This window comes from Halictus rubicundus, chromosome 14, assembly GCF_050948215.1.
Source record: "Halictus rubicundus isolate RS-2024b chromosome 14, iyHalRubi1_principal, whole genome shotgun sequence".
NCBI classification, from domain to species: domain Eukaryota; kingdom Metazoa; phylum Arthropoda; class Insecta; order Hymenoptera; family Halictidae; genus Halictus; species Halictus rubicundus.
In genome coordinates this window covers 1,975,125-1,995,614 of record NC_135162.1, presented here as the reverse complement: position 1 = coordinate 1,995,614, position 20,490 = coordinate 1,975,125, and the positions used below count along the sequence as shown (strand labels likewise).

At 39.0% G+C, this 20,490-nt stretch overlaps 1 protein-coding gene, 1 long non-coding RNA gene and 1 pseudogene across 3 annotated transcripts in view; 1 reads left to right on the top strand and 2 right to left on the bottom strand.

Moving 5' to 3' along the window:
* Positions 1 to 1,286: 1,286 nt before the first annotated feature.
* The window catches only part of LOC143360820 (uncharacterized), a 283,741-nt gene continuing 264,537 nt past the window's right edge, over positions 1,287 to 20,490 (bottom strand). Inside the window, exon 3 of the long non-coding RNA XR_013083354.1 lies at positions 1,287 to 1,301. This is a non-coding gene — a long non-coding RNA (uncharacterized LOC143360820). The remainder of the gene's footprint in view (positions 1,302 to 20,490) is intronic.
* LOC143360811 (uncharacterized) lies at positions 4,234 to 18,930 on the top strand. Of its 2 annotated transcripts, XM_076799967.1 has the most exons (6): positions 4,237 to 4,284; positions 4,363 to 4,519; positions 17,359 to 17,914; positions 17,985 to 18,260; positions 18,424 to 18,560; positions 18,646 to 18,930. In XM_076799967.1, the coding sequence occupies exons 2-6, from the start codon at positions 4,486 to 4,488 to the stop codon at positions 18,804 to 18,806; spliced, it is 1,164 nt and encodes a 387-aa protein (XP_076656082.1). In that variant the 5' UTR covers positions 4,237 to 4,284; positions 4,363 to 4,485; the 3' UTR covers positions 18,807 to 18,930. The 2 variants fall into 2 exon arrangements, with proteins under 2 accessions (XP_076656081.1, XP_076656082.1); XM_076799966.1 differs by having other exon boundaries at positions 4,234 to 4,519.
* LOC143361004 (uncharacterized) lies at positions 9,514 to 10,539 on the bottom strand (annotated as a pseudogene).

The window sequence follows — 20,490 nt, the reverse complement described above, 5'->3', positions numbered from 1 at the left end:
CTACCAGAAGAATCGGTTTTTTTGGGGACGATCCAGACCGGCGAGTTATATGGAGAAATGGAGGATTGAATTACTTGGTCTTTGATTAACCTATCCACCTGCTTGTTTATCTCATCTTTATGGGCAAGGGGGAACCTATATTGCTTAGTATTAATGGGATTATCATCAGTTGTTACTATGGTATGCTCAGCAGCATTAGTACTACCTAACTTATCTCCAGGGAGGTGAAATTGATATGGGAAATCGCTTATAATTTCCAAGATACTACCCTTTTCAACTTCGTTTAAATGATTTAAATTGAGACATTTAAGTAGCTCAGCAATTCAGGAGGTAATTTAAGAGAAACATGGCCAGGAGTAGTATTAATAGCGAAGATTTTCGTAAATCCTCCTTCTTGTTTAGCCAAGACATCCCCAATGAAAATTTCTGGTCCAGCATTTATCCTACGAATATAGCCGAATTCTCTATCTGGTTTTACAGGGATCGTTATTAAAACTTTATTGCGCGGGGGCAATTCAATGGAGGCAGAGGCAAGGGGGTACTTTTTGTCTCTGAGTTGCAAGATGCTAGGCAATTTATCCCTAAAAATCAAAGTGCCCTCATGTTTTACTAAGAATGGCATCCCTAAAATTCCAGTTTCTCTGACAGGAAAATTGTCGTCGACAATCTGGAACTCCACTGGGATGTTATCAATGAAAACGCGAATTTGTCCGTTGGTATGTAATATTCCGGATCCGATTCCGGTCAGATCGTATACAATATCAGGATCAACCAACGTTCCTATACCTACTCCTTTTCGTTTAATCAAGTTTATCTGAGCGCCTGTGTCTACGAGGAAAGAAGCAATTCCTTCATTAAAAGATTGGTGATTCAACGTAATAGCGGGTGATTGGACAATCTCACTGGCGTCAAGATTTAAGCAGATTCGGATGGACCGGCGCGCGCGATAAGGGCTTCGTTCCGCGGTGCGCTTCGACGCGGTGCCCCTCGCGAGTTTAAAGACTGCGAGTTTCCATTAAACCGGGATGTTGAAGGTCGGTTAAATTTATTTCTCTGAGAATTTCCTGAGACGTTCGCGTAACACTGGGACTCTACATGACCGGTCTTTCTACATAAACGGCATCTAATTTCCCGGGAATTCTGGGGGTGATTGGGGAGGTTATCGGTGCAATGAACACGGTCATGCCCTGGTTGGCCGCATCGAAAACACCTTCTATCAGGTCGCGTATTGGTCACGTATAATCGAGCGTCGCGTGCAGTGAGTTTCGGAGGGGTATGTCGATATTCTTCAAAAGTTTCACCTTCTAATTGAACTGCTACTTTTATAGCGGATTCTAAAGTCTGTAAATTATCCTTTAAAATTATCATTCGTGCTACGCGGTCGCTTAATCCTTTAGTGAAACCCGTTACCGCGGCTTGACTGAGGACAACCTTCGCGCCTATAAATTCTTCCGCAGTATATTTCTCTTTTGCCGCTTCAATTCCCCTACTTAGAATTTCGCTAACTCGGGCCCCATAAACATCAACTCTCTCATTATCTACTTGCCGTATGTTTCTCAGTTCGTTATGAATCGAATCTACCTTGAAAAATCGCGCGAATGGCTCCTTCAAGATTTTTATTAGCTCATCAAAACTATTAATTTCGCGGTGGCCCGAAATTAAGAAGTCAGCATGCCCCACGATTTTATTCCTAATCAGAGCAAGAAGATTATCCTTATCGGCGGGTTTGATTCTATCATTGGCTAATTTGCATTGCCCTATAAATTTCGTCACCGAACAAGATTGTCCATCAAACTGAGGTATAAGGTCGATAGCAAGTTTCAGTGGCAGAAAAGAACGCTCAGATACATTAACAGGACTTATTTCGATGGCTGCGGGACCATTAGAGGAAGCGGTTGTATCATAAAAGATAGAAGAATTAGTCGGGGTACTCTGTATTGGAACAGTATTATGAGATGGCAAAGAGCTTGCTTGAGGTAGGGCAACGGTAGTTTCTATCGAAGGTGACACAAACGTTATATCGTCAACAATAAAGGAATTACCACTACTATTCAAGTTAATCCTACGCGCTTTCCTACCCTTACGCGACATTTTAAAGCTACGTGACATTCTACGCGTGGCGAAAATAATAAAATTTATGTTCTAAACTTACGAGGGATGCGCTGCCCGGGTTACACCAATATGATCCACCACCAATCACGCTTTCCTGGCCTTGCGATGTCTCCTTATCAGCAGTTGCTCGATTCTCCTTCCTGGATCCCCGCCGTTGAATTCTCCCGGCTGGATTCTCCTTACCGGTTCCCCGTCGTCGAATTCTCCCGGCTGGATTCTCCTTTCCGGTTCCCCGTCGTTGAATTCTCCCGGCTGGATTCTCCTTATCGTTGGATCCTCTCGATGATTTGAATTCCTCAAGGGTGCACGTGACAGGCAGGGTGTCTTGTACGGCCGCTGACGTCACTCGCTCTCCGGTATTTACCCAAGCTCCTGGGGAAACCGTACGAAAACCCAAGAGAGAGAGATTGCACCTTTCCAGAGCCTTCCACAAGCCGGCATCAATGTATGGTCCAGTTGATTTTCCAAAATTTTTTAATAAATCCCACCGCTGTCACCAAAATTTTGCTATGTTGCGTCGCAGTGTGGTGAAATAGGGATTTTGGTAGTGGGTTCGAGTGCCCGTGGAGCGCTGAAGCGCTCTGCTCGTGGAAATGAAGAAATAAACTTTCTTCACAGAGTTAAAGGCGAAAAACTGTTGTAGATTTTATTTGTGGTTCGTTGGGATGTGACTCCCTCAGTTCTACAATGAATTCTGTCTCATCCTGGAGCTTCGAATCCTTTTTCTAGCTTCTTCCTTCTCGTCTCGCTTCCTTAGCCAATAGGAAAATTGGGATCTTCTGGCTAGGCGTTGATTCGTCGGATCACTCGTCTTCCGGTTGCTGCTTGATGGTGATTGGTAGTGGATGGATCTTAATAGCGCACGCACGGGAGTGGGGTACGCATGAGGGTGAAGCCCCGCCAAAACAAGGGACGTGGGGCCATGTGGGACCGAACAAGGGAGAGGTCCGAGGGAGTTCCAAGAGGTCCTTGACTGAGAATTTATGACCTCTTGTCCTTAACTGATTCCGGACTTCGACTATCCCTAATTTATGTTGAATTGGAGAAGCTACTCTAAGAGGCTGCGTGACTTTCTCTAAATTCCTCAATTAGTCTCGCCGACTCGAATTTCGTCAAGGATCTCTATGGAACTCTCCCGGTCTTTCTTTACCTACTCTAAACTATCGCGCCCAAATAGAATACATATGTATTAAATACGCGATTACATCTTATATTTAAATTTCCCTCTCCGCGCCATTAATCGATGCTATATATATATCTAGCTATGTTCGCGTGGTCAACTGGCCACGCTACATGATTAACTCGTGTATGCAACGAAAACTTTATTCGACTTCTCTTCGAGAGCGTAGGATCGACACGTCTGTCTCGATCGAGAGTCCGGCAGCGAGAGAGTACATGGGCGGTTCTCTCGTCTGCATTGCCCGAGGTTCGCAGTGCCAACCTCGTCAGAGCATATTCTCTAGGCGCGTGCCTAGGGGAATGGCGCGGCAGCGCCAATATCCCTACAAGATTCCGCTACACAGCGCCTTCTATCGGCGTACGCGTCGAAATAACATAGTTCCTTTCTCTTGTATTTACCTGATCTTCATGGTTCTTCCTTCTCTCCCCGTTTTTTTTCTTTCCCATGATGGTCTCATGTACAGTACATTTTATACGTTTATAACTTAAGATAGTTCTTTATAATAATAAAGGTGTTTTTCGTGTGCAATAATGAAGGCGTTCGATTTGGACTTTTATTAACAGGGTATACATTACATTTATAAAGTACATATTAATTAATATGTACTTATCCTAATATAATTAATATTAATATTTGGCTGTTTACATGATTTCGAAATTTGCTGTTAAACATACTCTTTATTGTACGTATAGTTTCATTAATTTATTATTTATACCCAACATAAAGTTTAACTAATCATAATCGAAATTAGTATTTGAAATCGTTGAAGCATTTTAGAAAACAATATTCTATTGTATAATATTTGCGAGACTGCAGTGACTATATATAGCTATTTTTAATTTTAATTCCTACCACTGACGACGCTTTCAGCAGATTTTACTTCCAGTTGGTAATACAGGATGTGACACAAACATGGTAACGGGGTTACGTGCAGTTACGTTTGTGGTTGTGCGTAGTACAAGTTGTAATTTGTAAACAACATTGTTTATTTGGTAACGATGATCATAAGAAAATTGAAATTATATATTGAAAAATTCGCGGTTATGAATTATTTTCCTTATTTAATGTAGCAGTATAAACTAATGTTGATATCCAGATGTAAATTTGACCGTTGCCTTAATATATTAACGAGGAAAATATTGGACTTTTTCGTTCGTTGACATCACATATTGTATTTGAAGTATCTTGTAAATATGACGACATTGAAAGGTATTTTTCCTGATCCAAGTAAGTTACATTTATTTATTGAAATGTGTTATGGATATTATTGATATTGATAGTATGTGAAAACAGATTATGGTTAGGATATATTTTACTACTAAATTTAAATCATATGAAATGTGTTCGCACGTGACTATTTTTAATACAAAACCACCAGACCATCCAGAATGTCAGATTTAATAAATAGATAACGATATATTAAATCTTTTAAGAAAATGCTACTGCATCGTAATTAATACGATGCGTCGCGTCTGCTTCGTGTTTGCTGAAGAGTAGTATGTATACGTATAGAATGAATGTGCCTCTGACAAAATATTGTGAACGTGAAAAATTCGTCTAAAAACTGTAAAATTCAGTTGCAGAAAGCATACGTTGAAGGTAATCGTTGAATTCACAAAAATACAGAACATATCATTTGTATAATAGCATTTAATTATTTTTCTATACTCATTTAAGAATGTTATGTCTTTAATTCAGTTTTCTCTAACATTTATTTGTCTCGTGTTCTATTTAAAGAAGATACTTTAATTGGTAGCATGTTTTAAACTAATGATAAAAATGATAAAATTTTGTATTCTTAGAAATTACGTTTATAATTTTAACATATTGACTATCGTGGTGCTCACTATCGATCGGCAGTGAAATTTCCAAAGACGCTATGGTGATCATAGCTGACTGGCGCAAAAAACAATAACGTTTATAATTTTATAACTGCAATTAATATTACAATATTATTGCGACATCAATATTTTTATTTTTAGTATTATAAACTCAGATATACATACTCTGCGTGCCTCACAAGAAGTCACCTAGAAGGAATTCGGCAGGAATGTGGCTGTAAGCCTTCTGATTGGGTCATTCCACACAAACTTTTGGTGCTAGCCAATTTATTGGCTAAAGTGTGTGACATTAAAGCCTAACCATCGGGTCTGAGCAAGGACCCCTCTGTACCTCTGTGCTGTCTCGAGTGACTACTTGTGAGGCAGGGATAGTACATTTTTATGATGTAATTCTGATATGGACAATTTCACTCTTGCACTAGAGGCAAAACCAACAAAATACATTAAGCATTTGTGAACTACAATTTTAGTTACACATACTATAATTTTAACCCTTTTTATTGCTAGTCGGACCCATATCAGTTAATACATTGACAATATACTGTTGTCAGGCGCAAAAAGACTTTAAAAGTGTATATTTACTAAAAGGAGTAAGAAATATTGAATTAACATAGGTCTTACAATTAATACTGTAGAGATAAAATTGACTTCTATCATTTATGAATATTTGATATCATAAATGGGTCTCTTCACAATATGTTTAATGTTATTTGTCCATTATGATAAATATATAATGGTACTGCAGTTACTTTAATAATCACACAACTTAATTTTTAAAAGCAGATTTGAAAATAACTTTGAAAGGACAAATGGAAAAACGATAATGCGACACATATGAAATGTGCTTAATTAAAAAAGTGATAAATTTGAAAATATAGACTATGTTAGTTCCAAAAATTTATTATCAAAATGAAACTACAGTAACTTTGTGGGTATTTTTTAAGTTCATTAAGGTAATTTTATCTGGTTAAATACTACTATTTTCTCATAAACGAAATTTACTGTAAACATAATTGCTCTAACCTATTCTCTGGCAAGCAATTATTAAAAAACTTTCGATTAGATTTCGAAATATACGAGCGTACGGAAACAAACTAAGTTCCTCGGCGTTATTTTAAATAAATCCTGAGTACAGTAACAAATAATTTTTTTATTTATAACACTTTACAGTAGACTCCCGTATCACGCGATGAAAAAATTGTTTAAAATTGGTATATGTATGTATTTTATGTGGCAGTAAGTGTATAGTCTTCTTACATAATATTTCTTTACTGTACATTTAGTCCATACAGTCTTTTAAGCAAGTCTATTGTAAATGAATAAACCTTTTATTAATTTTAACAACTTAGTATAATATCACACAAATGATCTTATTATTACATAATTAACTATTATTATCTTTAGTATACAGCTGCAAAGTTTACAACATTTCACAATGTAAACTCCTTACTCTTCTTCAATTCTTCTTCCCCTTTTATTTTTCAGAATCTCCATTCTTCCAAATTTTTTTTTGTTTTTGAAGCTTCCTATTCTCTTTTTTAAATTTTAATTCTTTTTTTATTCTCATTTTTCTTTTGAATTTCATCTTCGTTCTTTACTTTATTTATCTGTTGTTTTCCTAATCTAATATTTTTCTGATTAAAATAGCTTCTAGTTTATTCTTTTTTTCTTCCACTTGTGCTCTATCTATTGCGACCCATTGCTCACTGGTGAGTACAGAGGGGAGTTTTGGTTTTACTTGATGTTTAACAGCTATCTTTAGTTCTGATCCAGGCCAAAAAAGTACTTTTTATAATGCTAACGTTGGTCCGGCTTTTTACTTTGTCCTGATTAGAAATATTCAATAAGGGAATTTGGTGACATTCGGGTAATGCATTTTGAGCCTCTACACATGTAGGAGTTATTATGCACTGGTAAAGTTGTCCATACGGATATTATTCTGAAAGGCACCGGTGGTCGATCGAGATGAAACTTGGTGGGTAGTATGAGGGATAGGGAAGATATACAATTTTAGCTTCTGTAATTTATGCGTTTAGAAGATACAGGGGCAAGTATAATACGTCAGTCTGGCCCGACTATGCTTACATTGTTAAGTATACTGAAGTATACAGTCTGGAATAGCTAAAAGTTCCTTAAGTATTTTTATATACAAAAATCTATGTGAAATGTCAAACACTGTCAGCGTAGTCGGACCAGCCTGACGGTTGGTCCTCTCCACCCCTTAGTCCCCACCAGATTGAATTGTACCTACTTCTTGAGTTCTTGTATGTGATCCTGCATATTCGTTATTAACAAAGTAACTTATATACAGGGTGAGTCACCTAACGTTTGCACCTCAAATATCTTTGTTGTTCCTATAGATACGTAAAATATGGTAAGGACAAAGTTGAATGGTACACTGGGGCTGACACGATGCTAAAAAAATTTTGTTTTTATGTCATTTTTTTTAGAGATATCAAGGTCACCTTGACTTTTTTAAATGGAACCATTCTTTTTTAAACACCTACAATGATAGTCCCTTTCATTAGGAATTCAGTGACTATATTATTCCAAGGTCATTCAAGGTCAAGGACAGAAAAAACGTATAAAACTAAAATATGGAAGCAGAATACCTGTATTTTATAAATGTTCGAAATGATGGCCGTCTACGTCGATACATTAATGTAAACGAGCTCTGAAGGAATGTTGAACTCTGATAAGTATATCCGAGGTGATATTCGTACATGCTGTGATGACACGCTGACGGATATCTTCAACTGTTGTTGGAGCATCCATGTACCACACACGGTCTCTTTTAGCAGACCCCATAAAAAGAAATCCGGTGGATTTAAATCAGGCGAACGTGCTGGCCATGAAACAGTTCCGCCTCGTCCAATCTATCGGTTTGGAAATCGAGAATCCAACGTTTCTCTTGCTACTCTGCATAATGAGCAGGACAACCGTCATGTTGGTACCACATATCATAGCGATTTTGTAAAGGGACATCTTCTAACAAAATTTGAAGATTTTCTTGCAAAAATTGAGCGTATTTCTGTCCCCTCATCATTCCGTTAACGAAATATAGTCCAATTACTTTGTCGTTCAAAATACCACACCACACGTTTACGCTCCATTGTCTTTGATGATGATCAATTTCTCGCAGCCAGTGCGGATTATCCACAGACCAATAATGGGCGTTCCGTAGATTAATTGATACAAGATAACAAGATACAAGTAAACAAGACATTAGAAAAAAATGAATGATTTGGAAGCAATCCCCATTGAAAAAAGTTAATTCTATTTTGAAAATCATTCCCGTGCAATTCTTGATGGAGCGATATGTGGAACGGATGAAATTTATGTCGGGCCAGAATTCGTATTACGCTACTTTGACTTATGCCTGCTTCCCGGGAAATTTTTCTCGTACTCATGTGAGGATCGACAGCTATAGCTGCTAAAATATTAATTTCATAGTCTTCATTCGTCGTGGGATTCTTCCGTTTGTGCTGTCTTGCATGTACACTTCTAGTACTTCGAAACAACCTGTACGTATTAATGAAAGTCTGTCTAGAAGGAGTGTTTCGCTCGGGGTACCTTTCTTTATAAAGTAATCGGGCCTGCACTGCATTTTGTCTACATTCACAGTAAATCGTGATCATATCACACTTTTCAGTCATTGAATAAGACGGAATCGCATTTGGAAACATACTGATAGTAAATAAGAATGCTGAATAACAATAACATTGAAGGATTAGTATGTTTACTTCAACTACGACCATAGTATGTTTACTATTTATTACAAGTCTCAACCGTGGTAAACGTATTCTGCTTTCATATTCTAAATCTTATACGTTTTCTCTGCCTGTGACCTTGAATGACCTTGGAATAATTATTGTCACTAAATTCCTAATGAAAGGGACTATCATTGTAGGTGTTTAAAAAAGAGTGGTTCCATTAAAAAAAGTCAAGGTGACCTTGATATCTCTAAAAAAAATGACATAAAAACAAAATTTTTTTTGGCATCGTGTCAGCCCCATTGTACCATTCAACTTTATCCTTACCATATTTTATGTATCTTTAGAAACAACAATGATATTTGAGGTGCAAACGTTAGGTGACTCACCCTGTATATATAGAGGGATCCGCCCGGTGTCCCCATCTCTGGAGCCTTCGAATTGGGCTTTCCGAGCTCCAGCTCGGCCCACCCACAGTTTCCGGTGTCTTCGTGCCTCGCTCGGAGCGGGTGTCCCGAAGGAACCCGCCCCGGCCAAGACGAGGAAACGTCGCCACCGGTAAGGAAGGATCATCGTAGGCGCGATTCCGCGCGCCCCAACCCTCCACCCTCACGAATTCCACTCCCCGTTTATAGGGGTGGGACGGACCAACACCCCCCCCCCCCCACACCTAGAGTTAACTCGGGGAGTGTCGACTCAATAGATTATTGCTTGTGCAAAGTTCCATGCAATTTTTCTGCCAGGAAGATTTGAAAGTATGAAAAAATACTGTTTTTGTGACAAAAATCACTGAGAGGTACTGTTACGTGGGAGGAATGTGCATCGATGTATAAAATAATGGGGAACACTATATTATTGTTCAATAGCCAAGGAAGTAGAACATTAGCCACATATTCATCAATTTTTTGGCTGTCATCCAGCTATTATCAGGAGCACCTGCACTGACACCACTAGGCATAAACTGTTCCGCTTGAGTTGGCATCCTCTGACCACTAAATAGCATTAAAGGTAGTGCAAGCTGACCTGCAGCATTTGCTGTAACAAGTACTGTGACATTTTCTTTTGCATTGTTACCAAGAATGTTATACACATTTTTTGTGCCTTTTTGAACAAAGGCCTGAGTTTTTAGGATTGAGAGGTACTCCTGTCTCATCGTAGTGAAATATTCTGCTACTGTCAATATTCAGAAGGTCCGTAGATTCTAAATATTGCTTAATCTCCTCAAACCACTCTCTAGTGCTGATCTCAGACACTCTTGCACGGCTGAGAGTAACATTTCCTCATAATCGTCTAGATTTGCCTTCTTAAAGAAGTATGCCTTCTTAAAAATCCTTCATGTCAATGCCGACCTGGCACACCATTAGTGAAAGGATTTCGTCGTTTCAATTCGACCACAAGCAACTGCACACTTTATAGCAATTGTTCTTTCGTTATTGGAAAACCTTGGTCACCGCAATGAAAAATCTATTTGACAAGGCAGCCTTCTTCCTCTTCAGACAAAACCGTATTAGGACCTGGTTTTTTATTACAATATCTGCCCTGCACACGTGCCCTGATTGTGGACTCGGGCACATTATAAGTTCGGCTTGTTGCAGCAATCCTATACTTGCCGTGACCAGAGTCTAGACACGTTTCGCGCAGCCCGGAAGACGTTAGGGGCGCTTTTTTTATCGTGAGGAAATTCTTTTCGCATCCCTCGGCTCCCTGGGGGAAGCCGGGGTTATGTGGGACTATCCCCAGGGGAGGGGGGACCCCCTGGAGACTACTCACTAAAACCTCACGCCCACCTAAGCTACAGGGGAGGTGCCTGGATCACGCGAGTACTCAACAGGACACCTCCCAGCTAACATCATACCCCGAGGGAGGGGGTTAGCTTCCCCCATTGCCTACACTATTAGACCCCGGGCGGAGGGACCCGCCCGGTGTCCTCATCCCTGGAGCCTTCGGATTGGGCTTCCCGAGCCCCAGCTCGGTCCACCCACAGCTCCCGGAGTCTTCGTGCCCCGATCGGAGCCGGTATCCCGAAGGAACCAGCCCCGGCCGAGGCAAGAAGACGCCGCCACCGGAAGGAAGGGCCGTCGGAGGCGCGATCCGGCACGCCCCGACCCTTCCTACCCAAAACCCCTACGGATCTCCCTCCCCTAGGGGAGTGACGGACCGCCCCCCCCATACCGGGAAATTAACCCGGGGGGTGCCGCCCCTTCACGGGGGCAGCCATGCTCCCCCCCGGGGGCTCGAGTCAGCTCGCACCCCGGGCCCCCAAATCCACCGCCCCAATGGTGGGGGCAAATCCGTCAGGCCCTGCAATTCCGAAAAACTCGCGAGGTCAACCTCCAAACATTTTTAGTGTCGGCTATGGCTCGATCTGCGTCAACACTCGCAGCCCACAATGACATTCGGGTGGCCCGACGCCCAATACATTCGGTTCACAAGGAAAGTACACGATCTGCGGGACTTCGATTTAGTTGAAACTTTGCACACTTATAGAGTTCGATCTTTTGTTTACGAAAATGTACTACTGTATGGTATACTTAATATGTTGCAAGATATTGACGATTGTTTATGCTTATGATTCATAAAATTTTCATCAAAATATGATAAAAATATTGTTAAAATATTTGTTGCATGCACAGCTTCATTTTGTGATCCATAAGCAGTCTAGCAACAGATTCAAATGTATTTTATCTTCATTTATATTTTTTCAAACTGGACGTCGTCTGTTTATCAAGTTATGTAGATAAATAAATGGAATTTTCATAATTGGTCAAGGAATGTCTCTACAACATTTTTATAGTGATAATTCGAAGATTGCGTTTCTTCAGTTATGTCCCTTTTGTAGCGAAAATGTGATATGCATATTGAATTTAACAAATATTAGATATAAAAATCTTTCAAACACCAAAAAATATGAAGAAGTATGCATTAAGCGGGGAACCTTGTGGAAATTGCCTCTTTTTCAAGAATTTTTTTTTGAAAAATGTAATGCGTAGATTAATGGAAGATTGGGGTATCATTTATTAATGTTATAATGTAAGCAAATATATTTTTTATAAAGGCTATAGCCGGTTTTGGGGGTCAAATGTGCCCTGGAAGGGATTTTATTCTAATTTGCGCCATTCGATAGCCTACCAAAAAAGATACCTTTCAGCCAAGTTTTAGCCCTATAGCTCATCTGTAAGGGTAGTTATAGAGGAAAAACGAAAATCCAGTTTTTGGCCCATTTTCCCCATTTAATGACAATTTAAAATTATGAAAAAAATCTGACACATTTCGGACACCAAACCACATACTTTGAGTCGTTTTCAGATTTTTCGGTTTCAAACTCTGGCTGTAAAAATCGAAAAACACGAAAAAAATCGAAAAAATGCAGATTTCATATGGAAATCTAAGAGTGACAACAACAGAATTAATTTAGCAATAAGATATTGTCCTAAGTATTATGCTCAATTTTTTTCAAATTCCTGCGATTGGTGCGTCATAGTAGGAAAAAATAAAAACCACCTTTTTTCGGCGTTTTTTCCGTGAAAAACTAAGTTATAATTATCGTAAAAATATATTATGTAATATTAAACATCCCTAAGTTCAGAGAAACATCGTCCAGACTTAAAAAATTGCGTAATACAAAAAACGACAATTATACTACGCAGGATATATCCCAATATTTCGAAGGTATTTTCAACGGCGCTGGTTGGTGCAGTAGCTTTGGTCTCCGACTGCGGAACTGCTGAAGACTTTTTGGACCAGGTTGGCAACCCGCCCCGGTCCAATTTTTTTTTTCTTTAATCAGAGGTTTTTCGATTTCTAACCGTATGATTGTTGTTACGCTGTTGTAAAAACATTTTTTAACTATGTTTAAACTATTTTTTAATAATTTTCCGGAAAAATATTTTTGGAGTACTTTCGGCCTTTAGTCATCTACGGGCTGTATTACTTATCTACTTAACATTTTTTTACATGGATTAAGTGCATCGACTTGCCTATTAAATCTTTTATCTTTAGTCGGCACATTACTTGTTGTTAATAATAAATCTAGTGTTATATTGGGGTCGGGAGGTATTGTTGTATATGTTTCTGTCAAGTAAAAATATTATTAGGGATATTATGAAAACGAGGTTTATGCTTCGGACAACTATAACCATTGTTGTCTGGAAAAATTCCTGAGGAAGGACATTTTTGATTCAGAACTTTGGGCATTTAACTGAAACAATCGAGCCGTGGACATTGCTTTATTCAGGTGTTCCAATAGTCTTTGCTGTTTTTTATTATATCTTTTACAAGCAACGGGCAGCTGTCGCAGAAAAACGCCGTTTAAAAACATGGCTTCCACCGATATTTTTGATTTTCCGGAAATGACAGAAGACGATTTGAAGATACTTTTCACGGGATCATACCAATTATCCCAAGCTGTTTCGTATTTGGCCGAGATAATGGATGAACACGATAATAAAATTAATGTCCGTTATTTAATATGATAGAAAATAATAATATTGTAAAATTCGAATTAAAATCGCGACATATCAATCGCAAAACGTACAAATGCTACATAGATTGTATACCAAACTCAACTGGTCATTCCGGTATAAAACGGTATTGTTGTGAATGTACCAATGGTAATCGCACTATTGGACGTTGCTCACATGTAGCTGCTATCATTCATTATTTATCTTATGCTCGATACGACACAGACATAGTTCGGTCAGCAGAGTTGCTCACTAGAATTTTCAATAACGACGAAATAACACCGACAATTGACGAAGATAGTGTGACGTAAACTGGGTAAAAATACTTGAAAAAAGGAGAGTGGGAGTTACCCAGCTCTTTATCCCGTTCTTTACTGACAAAAAGTATAAGTGTATTTAAGACAGAGTTACAAAACGGAGGTTCAGCCAAGATTGACTGCCCTGGGAATGTTCCCATACTTATAGCTTGACCTTCTTGATTAGTAATGCATTTTTTGGGGGCTTTCGAAACCAGGCGGATGTGATTTGACTAATGCTGTTGCGTACGCGTGTATCGAGAAATGCTGTGGTGTCGAGGTGAATGCTCGGGGAATGCTGACTTGTGCAAATGACTCGGGAAATGCTGTGGTGTCGAATGGAATATGATCTGGTATAGCTCGGGGATTTTTAGGGCGTTACAATAGCGACGAAGACTCAAAACGCCATACATGATTCCACTGCACACAAATCCACCTATAATTATTACAGATAAGTATTCCTAATAATACTTCATGTATATATTTTCTGTCACAAAAATAATCAATCCCTTATTCCATGTAAAAAAATGTTAAGTAGATAAGTAATACAGCCCGTAGATGACTAAAGGCCGAAAGTACTCCAAAAATATTTTTCCGGAAAATTATTAAAAAATAGTTTAAACATAGTTAAAAAATGTTTTTACAACAGCGTAACAACAATCATACGGTTAGAAATCGAAAAACCTCTGATTAAAGAAAAAAAAAATTGGACCGGGGCGGGTTGCCAACCTGGTCCAAAAAGTCTTCAGCAGTTCCGCAGTCGGAGACCAAAGCTACTGCACCAACCAGCGCCGTTGAAAATACCTTCGAAATATTGGGATATATCCTGCGTAGTATAATTGTCGTTTTTTGTATTACGCAATTTTTTAAGTCTGGACGATGTTTCTCTGAACTTAGGGATGTTTAATATTACATAATATATTTTTACGATAATTATAACTTAGTTTTTCACGGAAAAAACGCCGAAAAAAGGTGGTTTTTATTTTTTCCTACTATGACGCACCAATCGCAGGAATTTGAAAAAAATTGAGCATAATACTTAGGACAATATCTTATTGCTAAATTAATTCTGTTGTTGTCACTCTTAGATTTCCATATGAAATCTGCATTTTTTCGATTTTTTTCGTGTTTTTCGATTTTTACAGCCAGAGTTTGCAACCGAAAAATCTGAAAACGACTTAAAGTATGTGGTTTGGTGTCCGAAATGTGTCAGATTTTTTTCATAATTTTAAATTGTCATTAAATGGGGAAAATGGGCCAAAAACTGGATTTTCGTTTTTCCTCTATAACTACCCTTACAGATGAGCTATAGGGCTAAAACTTGGCTGAAAGGTATCTTTTTTGGTAGGCTATCGAATGGCGCAAATTGGAATAAAATCCCTTCCAGGGCAGATTTGACCCCCAAAACCGGCTATAGGCTTTGAATCGTTAATATCAATGGTGCAATGGAGGCTTGAAAATGGTATCCTGGAAATGCGCCGTACAGCGTACAGTACACAAAAATGATCTGAAACAAAAAAAATGAATGAAACAAATAAATCAAAATGGAATCGTTAGTTTATGCAAATGCGCACAACATGACATTCTTCTTTTATTAAAATTTTCAAAATTGCAAAAATGGCGAAGTCTTGAAAAAAAATCAATTTTCTGTTAATAACAATGTTTTAAATAAAAAATTAAAAAATTGGAGCTCGTCATGTTGTGGCCAATTATTTATATAATAGAATATATATACTGTTACGTCCCAGGTAGGACGGATTATGATTTTTATGAGACAGGTCGCAGTTTTGAACCTACCTGCATTCACCGGCTACGGTTCGGGAAATTGAGGATTGTTTAAATAACTTGTATTCTTATTTTCAAAAAACAACGAAATTATTGATTTATTCAAAATTAGGTGCCTAATCAGATATTTTAAATATGATTTCACTAATAGAGATTATATGTAGTTAGCGCATAAACTAGATAGCTTACAAATATTTCGCTTTATAACAATAATGTTAATTTACCGAGTTGTTGGGTTTAAGGATCGCTTCGCTAGTAGTGGACGCCGCAAGTCCACAAGTCGCAGATTTTGCAAATCGTAATTCCTGCAGGTCGCAAATACCGCTAGCCGCAGTTGCCGCAGGTCGCAGATTCCGCAAATCGCAATTCACCACTTATTATAACTTAACTGAATCTACATTGAACTTTATTAAAACTGTCGTAGCGAACTTAATCGAACAAAATTCTATAACGGACTGGTCTGGACCGAACTTTATGACAGAATGATTGATCTTTGAAGTATTGGTTCCCTTTTATAGGATGGACAGTCCATTGTTTCAATAGGATGTTGATTTAATCCTCTAATTTTTCTATCTAATGTGCGTCACTCTTACCATAGCATCAGTGTGCCTTCTTGGAACTTACAATTAGTGTAACTGGACACCCTTTCTGTTTATTTTTCAGGGTGATACCGATCTTTGCTGTCTCTCTCGCAGCAGGATAAATTGAAATTATTTTGTTCGCCATCTAACTTCCTAGAATTTTAACGCCTATCTTAATCTTATTTATTTTCTTCTCCTCGCGTGACATCATTGGGTTTGAACAATAGTTCACAATAATTCTTTATCTGAAGTTTTATTCGTTTAATTCTTGAGCGGTCGAACCACCGGACGTGACAATACCAAGTTTCATAAAGATCGAGTAATCAGTTCTTGAGCTATGTTGCACGGTGTGCGAAATGTTGCGTTACGAGAAAAATGCGTTTAAAGTTTGACTAACGTGAAAAACACGTTACGTGTTTGTATATCGTGAGAAAATCTTAATTCATTATTAATTTACCGCGGTTTTTTGCTAATCTCCGATTTCAGGGCCATAGAACAGATCTTCCTCTTCCTCAAAAAGTTGTACTACAGCCGTTTTTCTTCTTTTGGAGAAGCACGAGCCTTTCCAACAAGAGCCCGACTACGTGAGCGGCTCCGCCCAATACAACCGTTAACTTTATTTTGAAAATAACGTACAAGAACATCTCTGATCACTTTCTAACTTTTTTATCGTATTCTTGAGCCTATCGATTTAATTAAACAAACAAAAAAAAAAGAAATGCTCAAAAATTTAATTTTGCACAAGATTCCCCACTTAGTTGTTGTATGATGTCCTTCTGGATAGTGATAAAGTCTGGTGTTGTTATACAGTGTTAATCTCACAGGTGCCATGTAGTTATCAAGTCTCTAGTAACTATAAAAATATTTATTCATCATGGGTTCTGCTAAAAAAAAAATGAATAGCATTTAAACAAGCACATTTCTTAACTCTATTGCTTTATTGTCACAAGTAATGTACAGGATGTGTAAAGAATTCCACAACATGATGCTACAGTTTCGAAGTAGTGAACATTTAATGAAAAATGTGCGTGCCCAATTGTCCTAAACCCCGAATTTTAAGATCAAATTTTGGTTTGCTAGTACTGTGTTTTACTCACCACGCATACCAAACTTGTCAAAGGAGCCATAGGTGACAATTCAATTGATCTTTTAAGAAAATTATGACAGTGTAGAAGGTGTAGAATCATGCTGTGGTAGTTTTCACACATATTTGTACAATCTGTACAACAGTTCTTACACAACCATCACATTTATACTTTCATGCTACATAGCCTGTATATTTCCTCGTATACGTATAATGTAATCCGTAATTATTAATACTATTAATTTTACATTATTATTCGTACATCTGGACAAACTGCTTTTAATAATCAAGATAATATTTTAATAGAGCCAGTAACGCGAAAAAACTTTATATACGAAAATGTGAAAAATCTTCGTTACATGGAACAAAATTTGCACATGAAAGAATTAGAAGAAACACATAATTCACGATTCGAAGAACGAAAGAAAATTAATAATAAATATAAAAATGTTGCGCCAAAACTAATTCCAAATCACAGTACAATGCAACTCGAAGATCACAATATAAACTTAAATTCACATAACAGGATAAGCAAACAGTGTGGAGGAAACCAAGAAAAATTATGTAGGAAATCTAGTATGCCGGTAATGAACAAAAATACTATTACTGCAAAAAAGATGTCTAATTCAGCTACTTGTAATAAATCGTCGACGAAGCAAAAAAGAAAGGAGTGCAAAAATTTACATAAATCTGTCGGGAGGGTGCACGAAAATGTTTCATCGGATCCTGCATTGTTATGCAAATCAACTAAAGATATCCGTAATGATAAACATACAAAATTACAAACTAAACTTGTGAATCAAGGTACTCAAACATTAGATACAGACCAAATAGATAACTTGTATTCTGACGGAATTATAAGGTACTTATGCTTATACTGTTAAGAACATTTTAACTTTTCATATCTAAAGTTAATGAAATCTTCACTGTAGATATCCTTCAAAGAAATGTCTAAATAGCAATGAATCAAGAAATGAAAATGAAACGAGTACACAGAGTGATAATATTCTAAGAGATACAACAAATTCATCACCCAATCAACCACAAGAAATCTCTGAATTACCTTCGACTAAAGAAGAATTAAATATTAACTTAAATAAGGAAAGTACATTCGTAAATAACAAAGGCCGAGTAGATAAAAATAGCAATAGCAACTATAATAAAAAGAGCACTCCTCCATCCAATTATAAAAAGGGTGTAGTTCCTAAGTATGACATTTAAAAAATCTTATATTCCACATTTACTGACAAAATTTTTATCAAATCCGTATTAAAGATTTTGTATTATGTCTCTGAGCTTCGAAATAATTCTTAATAATTTGGAAAGCAGTAAGTATCTCATTTTAGTTTTGAAAAATATTTTATTTGTTAGGTATATCCGAGAGAGGAAGGAAGCTCAGAAAAGGGAAGAGAAGGCTAAAGCAGAAGCAGTAGATCCTGATTGCCCATATGGGCATGTTCCTTTACAAGAAAGTGAACGCAAGGAAACGTTACATATACTAAAGAAAAGTACTATACAATATAAAATACTATACAAATATACTTTCCTTTATATAAGGGTAATATTTACTGCGCCTTTTTAAAAATGTTCCAGGTTATCAAGATTATGTAAATGAATTGAATTTGATGCCTATAAAATCTGATACACTTAGGGCGCAACAACGAAAAGCGGAAATAGAAAAACAACTAAATAAATTAGAAGAAGGCATTAAAGTTTTTTCAAAGTCGAAAGTTTATGTGAAAATGGACGCATAAATTTTGTATTGTTTTTCTTTAATAATTCCATCTCCTAAGTAGCACTGCAGTTTGTCTTGTGTAGTGGAAAATCACCCTAATCACTTTCATATTTGTTTTGTTCAAGATAATAAAAAATGAAAAAGATATCAGCTTGTTGAAGACTCTAGCCGTGGTGGATGAGGCACAGAGTGTCTCGGAAACTGGTGATAGAGAATGAAGAAAGGTGAATGAGATTGAAAAGAGTGATGTGAGCAAAGACTGAGAGCGAGAATGTAACAGAACTCTTAACTATATTAAAACAGACACACCGCCGTCCCTGGAGTTTTGAACATTCCGCCCACCTTCGGCTATCGACGAATATGACTCCATGGCGCGGCGTGAGGGGAATCGGACGGCCGCGTTGGCGTCAGCTTCGTTCCAGTCTCTGCGGTAGTGGGTGGAAGTTTCTTGCCCCACTCCAGTTGCTTTGGCCACAATCGTTGTCAAATTATTCCCCCGAAGGAAGAATAGCTCCAACCTTTCTAGGAGGTCGAATAATTTTGCCACCTTCCGTCTGGCTGTCGGTAGTGTGTCCGCTGAAGCGTCTGCTCGCAAGTTTCCTCGTTGGCGGTCCAGTGCTGTTGCCACCTTCGGCTCCCAGGGCCGTCGCACTGGGAAACGGCTCGGGGGGGGGGGGGGATATGCGCGTCGCGCAGTTTGTCCCGACAGAATCTAGCCAAATATTGTCTCCTGGGTGACTGGAGCGTACTGGCCGTCGCGGCGAATGCCTTCCAGCATTATTTGCGGATACACGTCCGCTCCCAACAGCAACTCGATTGAAGTGTCTCAGGTGACTCTTGGGTCGACGAGGGGGACGTCTGTGACGTGTGGCCAGCGGGACAAGAGGGTGGCATGGCAGGGTTGGTAGACCGTTAGGTGGGGCAGCACCAGCGCCTCCATCTGGCACGACTGTCTGCAGGAGGGTGTGGTGGATGACAGAGTCATGACGACTTTCCCTCGGGTTGTCGCCGTTACCTTGGCTCCTGCGCCGAGGACCGATCGAGAGCACGACGTGCGTGGGAGTCGCATACCTTGGACAGAGCGATGATGGTTCGGTCCCTTGCAGTCACAACGACGAAAGCGGTGGCGAGGAGGACGGGGATCGCCTCCGTGGATGCGTAGCATCCCTTCGTGGCCAAGGGCAGTATCGTGTGGAGCTTCTGGGCGCACCGTTGACGCCGCGTGACGGTGGGGCAGGCTGTGACATCGTATGGTTCAAGGCAGTGTATGCACCACTGGCGGGTCGAAGCCATCTGCAGGCGTGCTGTTTGGTCCAGAACTCTAAAGGCGCTACAAAAACAGAGAATGGGATTTTCCTGGCACAGGTTACATCGTGACCTCCTCGGTGTTTCAAACTGAACTCAAAGGTCTCGAGGGTCCGGATGGTCGTCTCGAGAAATTCGAGGAGGTCTGAAAATGCTGGCGGTTCGACGCTGCTCCCTAACGACATCTCCCACTCCTTCAGGGTGTGCTTGTCCAGTCGTCGTACGGTGTGGTGGACGATCCAGTGCGACTGGTCGTTGACGGTGACACCCAGGCTGTACAACACCGCCGCCACGTTCCACGTGGTGTTGAGGAGGGCCTCAACAACAAGCTTAGTTGTGTTGTGGGCGGTGTACGGCTTGATGCTGTACAGGGCGTCGAACTGGGCGGCGACCAGGAG

Excerpts from the sequence above, each read along its gene's own strand:
- LOC143360811 (XM_076799966.1), top strand. The coding sequence starts at position 4,486 with ATGACGACATTGAAAGGTATTTTTCCTGATCCAA. Across the intron at positions 17,915-17,984 it reads TATTCTGACGGAATTATAAG|ATATCCTTCAAAGAAATGTC; the intron begins GTACTTATGCTT and ends TCTTCACTGTAG. Across the intron at positions 18,261-18,423 it reads AAAAAGGGTGTAGTTCCTAA|GTATATCCGAGAGAGGAAGG; the intron begins GTATGACATTTA and ends TTTATTTGTTAG.